Consider the following 7,501-nt stretch of genomic DNA (forward strand, 5'->3'; position numbering starts at 1 on the left):
TTACCACAGGTCCTTTCAACATGCAGCAGAGAAAGCGGGGGGGGGGGGGGGGGGGGGGGGGGGGGGGGCACGGCAGGGGACAGAGGGATAGTTGAAGCCAGGAGGAGATAGGAATCGATTGTGGAAGTGTGTTTCTCCCCACCAACACTGAGGTTAAAGGAGAAGCCTGTGCAGAAGAATGTCCTACTGAGTAATTACAAGAGCACCTCTCTTAACACACTCAACTGACCTGGCTTTCATGCCTACCTGTGTTAATAATCAGTGCTCATAATGAACAGAATCCATAGGTCTGCTGGGTTAAGGTCCTCAACAACCTTGCTCCAAGCAACAACAGCCAAGGCACAGCATGATGACACCCCGTTGGAGCCGTGCTACGCTACTGCCACCTTGTGGATAAACTGGGCGTTGACAGTTTCAAATGGATTGAAATGGTTTTTGTCTTATTAGGAGGGAAATGTAGATGAAATTAAATGATAAGAGCAGGCTTATGTCCAAAAAATACCACTTAGAGAAAAAATATAAGTTAGTAAACTATAAACACAGATTAGTGACAAAATAAACTGCATTATGAACAAACTGAATATATTTACAGGAGGTTCATTTTTGATTTTTTAGTACTTACAGTTTCTTTTTTAATGTCTCCTCTTCCTTATATCCTGAACATTAATGTCCTGAAAGTTTATATATAATTTAATTGAACAGCATTAGACTCTGTATGAAATCTGTTGCTATCACATGAATTTTTAGTAACTCCAAAAGTATGTCTCGACACATTATATTATACACAACAATCTCACTGCAACAGAAAATGTCATAATACACCAGAAGGCATAATGAATGTGTCGATTCCAGGTTAGTTTACTGCCTTTTCCATTTTATTTCTTTAGCATATAAAGCATCAAATACATTTTTCAACTATGGCTTTATTGGCATATTCTTGAACTGATAACATAAAAATGACAAATGATAGAAGTTATGTGACTTTTTTGATAACTTAAATGTTATGATAAAAAAAAAAAAAAAGTCTTTCACACCCAGGGTGTAGCTGAGCCAAAAAAGGTATTTACACTATTTTATTGCACTTTTTTTATATATATATATATATACTTGCTATACTTGTTTGCTGTTTTTTTCTTTTCAAGCACAGTGTAGTGGAAATTAACAAAACAACTGAAAACATCTCAAGAATGCTGGGTATGTTTTGGCTCCTAACCAGAGCTTCATATATGGCCTTTCTCTTTTGTTATGTTGTTCCTAATCTTTTCTTTTCATGTCACGTCTGTACGGCATCTCTAACTCGACTTCCAGGAAGAAATTACCGTCCTTTTACTACTGTGTAAGAAATGTAATTTTTTTTTCATTTACCGTTTATTAATTTTGTTGGGCAATGAAAGCAGTAATAATAAAAAACACCACCCGCCTCCTCATCGCTGCACGGGGCTTAGAAGAAAACGTGAAAGGTGGTGAAAGTGGTAAAAGAAACAAGTTGACTGACAAAGACTTGAAGAACGCAAAGTGTGTTTTAATTGTAACCGTGTCGGACTGAATGAAGTTTAAACACACTTCCTACTCACTGGGAGTAAACAGTAATACCTCCATCTCATCCTGACCTCACTCCAGTCCTTTAATGTCCAGCACATCGACATGTCACTTCTAATCCTTCCCTACAGAAAACATGTTTTCTTGTGTTGCTAAACAATTAATAACTGCATTCAGCATCCTCACCTCTGCATGGTGTCTTTGGTTTTATTCAAAATTATATCTGCTGTAGGTACGAGTCATTCTGAATACTGTTCTTTTTGAGTGATGTATTTTGAAAAGCTGAAATCTGTGAATGATAGCCGTCATGGTTGAGGAGTGTCACAGCCCTCCTCCTCCTCCTTTTGGGGTAAAACAAGTTACAGACAGAATTATGAAGCTGTGAAGCAGATTGTGAATCTGTTATTTGTTCTCTGTTGTCACTTTGTACTGGCTCATCAATGAACTAACTTTATGAGCACAGGTGAAACTCAACAGACCCATTAACACTGCCCAACAGCAGAGTATGAAGAGCATCTACAACCACAGAAAACCAGAGCACTAGAGAAAATGTCCATTTTGTTTTAATATACAAGTAGACAATGTACCAAATGTAATGTTATGAAGACCCCTACAGGTATTAATACAGGTTTAATCAGCACAGATTTACAGTTAATAAGAGCTAAACATTTTCCATCAGACGTCTCTCGTTGTGGCAAAAATCCCACAGACATTTCATCATTTCAAAACTATAGAAACTTCAGATGAACTAGCGCGTCAGATATCATATTAGCTGTGTTCTAGTTTTTTACTTTAAACTATTCCACAAGAGATGTGGTGTGGTTTGCAGACAGTTGTGGATAGTACTCGAATTAACTGTGCAAACATATTGTTTAGCACCTTACTGTGTCCCTAAGCTGCCGGCACCATCGACTTAGAGCACAGGAACGAATGTCACATTTACCCAGAGCAGTTTTCTTCTTCGACACGTCAGCTTGTTTGGCCACTCACAGTGAAAAACTACTGACAAATACATCAATGTCAATATGATATGAATGTCCCAGAAGAAGCACTAGAGCTTAATCACACAAGGCCCTATAACGACTCAGTCAACATGTCTGATCTTTTGCATTATCCCCACTTGGATCAACATCTGTACTTACTGTAGATTATTATATAAACCACACCTGTGCATTTGAAGCTTGTCAGTAATCAAGTCTGAGGAAGGGGCCCCGATAGAGAGCATTAAAGTGGTTCAACCACAAGTGCAGCCATGACATTTCAAACTGTCATTTGATAAACAGGAGGCACAAGTGTAAGGCTGTGTACTTACATTATTCATGTATGTGACCATAAGAAACCAGCGCTTTAAAGGAACCAACAGTTGAGCGTTGATCCAGTCTTTGCAGCTCCTGGATCAGGTTTCTGTCTGTCATGACAACCTGGTTAACCTCTCACTCACCTCCCACAGCTTCTTCGCCAGGGCGTCGTCTCGTCCTTTGGCTCCCACTTGCTGCAGCGCGCAGTTAGAGAAGTAGCGTCCGCTGAGAGGCTCAATGCCCTCCTGCAGGGCGCAGTGCAGGGTGGTCTGGGACCCCCCCTCTGAGTTCATGAAGAACAGCTTGGCAAAGGGCATCATGAGGAGCTGCAGCCACAGGCTCAGACCGCGACATAGTTCTGTGTAGATGACTCCTGGGAAGAGCAGAGATGTGAAGCTTGGGTGAAAGGCTCCATGTTTACTGTAAAACACGGCTCGGCCTACAAGTTGTCTGTCACCTTCATACTATACAGGCCCTTTAAGAAACAACAGGTGAAGGTTGTTATGGTGTGTGGTCAGAGGTGCAACTGACTGGAAACTGTCAAACAGCAGAGGCGAGTGATAATTATTTTTCAAGCCTTTAAAAATCCTAATTCTGAAATGTGAGGTGTCCACTGACCTGGGTGCAGGCTGTAGCAGGTGACGCTGGTGCCCTCCAGCCTGTTGGCCAGCTCCCGGGTGAAGAGCACATTACACAGCTTGCTGCAGCAGTAAGCTTGGAAGTCGTGCCAGGTGGACTGACCCGACACTAAGTCTTTCTTGGAGGCCAGCAGAGGGAAGTCGATGTTTCCGAATCGGTGCAGCAGCGCGGCCACGGTGACCACGCGGCTGGGACCGCACTGCTGCAGCCGCTCCAGGAGGAGGTTGGTGAGCAGGAAGTGACCCAGGTGGTTCACCCCGAACGCTGCGCCGAAGCCGTCCTCAGTGCGCCCTGGACCCATCACACCTGAAACATACAGTGTGTATTATATAGCATGTATACACTGTGCGACTTAGGGCTGTCCCAGATGAAAGACGACTGCTCGTGGCTCCAGACAGTCATCCTACGTCGCACTGTGAGAGAGATTCAAATATGGCTGTTGTCACGGTCTTGCCTGGAACAACGTACGTTTATGTATGTTAAAAAACACTTACCTCAAGCTCTCTTTGTAAAATTGGCATCCAAAGTTTCCCTTCGCCGCGACCAGGTCCACATTCTCCTTCTCTTCTTCTTTGGATTTATTTCCATACGCACAAATACCACTATTGCACGGGCTCGATTCCTGCCCAGATTCATTGTTTACCACCGTAACGGCGCAGATGGACGAAACATGCTGATGACGTTTCTTGCAGATTGACTTGCGTTGCAGGTACGATTCAGGTGTTAATCATTGTACGGGCGATACACATCAAACTGGATGTAGTACCTGAGTTTATTAGATCCTTGTCGCACAGTGTGGCCTAGAATAAACTAGTAAGACTGATGATTGTCTGTAGGCATCTTTACACAGCTGCTTCAATCACTCACTGTGCCTCAGTTGTGGTCAAGTCAAATATAACTGATTTTGTTTCCTTTAACTACACCTTTTTTGTTTAGTTTTTTATGTAAGAATTAAAAAAAAAAATAAAATATGGACCACGTAAAGGAATATTCCATCATATTTCAACATCCTCACCTGCGTTGTTGATGAGGAGGTCCAGTCTGGGCTCGGTCTTCAGGAAGGTTTCAGCAAAACTGCGCACGGACTTTAGACTCGCCAGATCCAACTGCATGAACACCACCTGATTGTTCCCGCTCTCCTGAAAAAAAAACCCAAAAGGATTCTGGGTAAGTCTGGCTGTTATACACATATTTAGCAGAAATTACCTGATGAAAAAATGTAAATGTAAAATGAGGCTGATATCAAATCTATGGGTGCATCTGCACTATGCTGTATAGTTACGATATATGAGATCAGTTAATCTGCCGACATGTGAAGCGGACTCAGTGACCTTGATGGGCAGTTGACGCGGTGTCTTCTTCGCAGCTTACTTACTCTGCGGATGTCAAAAGCAGCAGCCTCAGCTTTCTCCTTGTTGCGGCAGGCCAGGATCACCCTGGCTCCTCTCTTTGCCAGATCCAGAGCTGTGGCCTTGCCGATGCCAGTGTTGCTTCCTGTGAGGGGGCGGAAAAAAAAGGCACCATGCTGAACTCAGTGACACCTAATTATTATTAATAATAATAATAATGTTGCTTTACCTGACAACAAATGCACAAAGGATTAAAGCTATACAGAAAATAAAAATACAATACAATATGATACAATAAAATACAAGACCCAAGTAATAGAATAAATGTAGGTAACACTCTCCCATAGCAATTTTTCCACTCAATGACAAACAAATTATGAAACAAATGAGCCTAGTTATATTAGAAACAGGCTTAAATCGCCCACTGTTGAGCTGGATCCGTATATGAAGAGACTAAAATTAATAGTCTTGGATCTTAAGGATGAAAACTTTACTTCATAGGTAATGAGGAATATACGAACTAGAGAGAGTTTCACATTCATATATATTTATTATTATTTATAGTGTGACAACCCCTCCCACTCACTGCTTGTGGGAGGTGTCTCAGGGGAGTAGAGGCACACCTGAACACAATTCTCCTGAATGTTATATAAAGGGCTGGAGAAATCAGTTCTTCCTCTCTCCTCCAGCAAGCAGGACTCTGGTTTGGGTGAGCTTTATTTTCCTCACTTTATTGATTATCTGTTTCACTCTTCCACACACCACTGATGTAATAACTGATATACATGTCCCACCTTAAGTTTGTGTTTTGCTTGTTATTAGTTCAATTAAATCTTATTTGCTTTTAAACCTGAATTATTTGTGTGGTCTCCCCTTGTTTTTGTTTTGGATTTTGAGGTGTGGTACAGGTGTGCTAATAGAATTGGGAATCTGACACAGGTGTGTTGAGTGTTTTTCGTCCTGAGCTCGTGCTGTTTGCGCTACAGTTGAGCTGTTTGTCATTTCACCTTTTATGAGTGACTAGTTTATTTCACTGTATTTAATCAAGTCATGTTTATTGTGCCGTTCTCCTGCATGTTCGTATGCTTTAGGTCAAATCCAGTGTAATCATACAAACATCTATTCAGGTTTCTTAGCCAAACTTTTAAGACACCTAGCGGCCATTACTGTAACTTCGACTTTGCCGGCCAGCTGTGTTTGTTTGGTCTAATGTTAAATTTTTATATATTTTTGTCGGTGTATCAGTTTGAAAGCTGATTCACAACAGCTTTGTGACAGAATAACATTTGGGCAAGTGCTTGAGAAAACAGCGACGCTCCTACTGTTTACATGAGCAGCACCATGAAAGCTACATGCCGGCAGAAGCAGACAGGTGAGTTCTCATTTACCTGTAACAATGGCCGTCTTCCCCTTTAGCTTCACTGGACTCGAGCATCCCACTCCTCTAAACACACCGTAGTACACTATCACATAAAAGCAAACTGCTCCCGCTACGAGGCACTGCAACGCCGACATCACTGCACTGGACTAGTACTAGTTGTGTCAAGGCGGATAACGTTACAAAACTTGTTCCGGTTACGATTTTCAAAATAAAGCCTACGTGGACGCATGAAAGTACTGAAATTTACAAAAAAAAACTAAACCACTGAGTTTTATTGAAGGGAAATATAATACAATTTGAATTTAAAATGTATATTTCACTAATTTAAAGAATTTAGCTTTCAAGGGGAAAACTCCGATAGCTTGAACTTCCGGTTGATACAACAAAATAATACATTTATATTATCAAAGTGAACAGCACAAACAAACATGCAACATTTTCAGCTGAATAAAGATGTGCAATGAAATTCATCGCGGATAAACGTCAGCTTGATCGATTATCCCATTTGTAATGAGAATTGAACAAGGAAGTAGAGAGCCGGAAACGGATAGCTCGCCTTCAAAGTAAATGTTTTGAAGCGTACTGGCTGAAGCGGTCAATTTAAGGAGCGCTAAACGAAATAAATAAAACGGACCATAATGTGCTGCTCTAACTGAACAGACATGGATCCACAACCAGGCCAAGTAAATGTCTTCATGACTCTTAACTGAATATTACAGAAGAACATTTACCCTGATATTACATTTCTTTAAAGAATGGCATCATAGGATAAACAACATGGACATGTACTGTAATATTATCAGACAGTATTTTATTTGATCTACTCCTGATCAGTCTGTTCACATTCCCTCCTCTTTTCTTCTTTCATTCTCTCAGCTCCACTCATCTATCCCTGGAAATGTCCTGCTGACTGCTACTGCTGCTCTGCTCATATTCATCAAATCAAGTCCAGTGTAATCCTACAACATGTGAAAAATTACATTGCTATCATGGAATTACATTTTCATTTTCAAGTTTACTTGATTATCTTAATAGGTCCAACCCTTTTTAAGAATTCACATTTGTTATTCCTTTGCCCCAGAACAAACTGGTGAATAATTGTGAACATGCTGCACTGTGCTCTTAAGTAAGAAACCAAAGGGAGAACCATAAAATGTGCAATGTCATCCCAGTTCGCTCTAGATATAGGAATCTGGGTCTCCCCCGGCTGCTAGCTTGCATGCTGGGTGCATGGCCCGCTAGCTAGTAGGTGCAAGCTAGCTCTTCATAAGAATAATAGATAAGAAAATGGAAAA

At 41.2% G+C, this 7,501-nt stretch overlaps 1 protein-coding gene across 1 annotated transcript; it reads right to left on the reverse strand.

The window, feature by feature from the left end:
• Window positions 1-2,080: 2,080 nt before the first annotated feature.
• On the reverse strand, window positions 2,081-7,084 carry LOC130168340 (dehydrogenase/reductase SDR family member 13-like). Its single transcript, XM_056375110.1, has 5 exons — window positions 6,214-7,084; window positions 4,852-4,970; window positions 4,492-4,615; window positions 3,456-3,782; window positions 2,081-3,210 (listed from the first exon to the last, which is right to left on the reverse strand). The coding sequence occupies exons 1-5, from the start codon at window positions 6,338-6,340 to the stop codon at window positions 2,951-2,953; spliced, it is 957 nt and encodes a 318-aa protein (XP_056231085.1). The 5' UTR covers window positions 6,341-7,084; the 3' UTR covers window positions 2,081-2,950.
• Between the last annotated feature and the right edge of the window lie 417 nt (window positions 7,085-7,501).

The sequence above is a fragment of the Seriola aureovittata genome, chromosome 4 (assembly GCF_021018895.1).
Source record: "Seriola aureovittata isolate HTS-2021-v1 ecotype China chromosome 4, ASM2101889v1, whole genome shotgun sequence".
In the NCBI taxonomy this organism is placed as follows: Eukaryota; Metazoa; Chordata; class Actinopteri; order Carangiformes; family Carangidae; genus Seriola; species Seriola aureovittata.

Excerpts from the sequence above, each read along its gene's own strand:
- LOC130168340 (XM_056375110.1), bottom strand. The coding sequence starts at position 6,340 with ATGTCGGCGTTGCAGTGCCTCGTAGCGGGAGCAGTTTGCTTTTATGTG. Across the intron at positions 4,971-6,213 it reads GAAGACGGCCATTGTTACAG|GAAGCAACACTGGCATCGGC; the intron begins GTAAATGAGAAC and ends GCCCCCTCACAG. Across the intron at positions 3,783-4,491 it reads CCTCCTCATCAACAACGCAG|GTGTGATGGGTCCAGGGCGC; the intron begins GTGAGGATGTTG and ends TGTATGTTTCAG.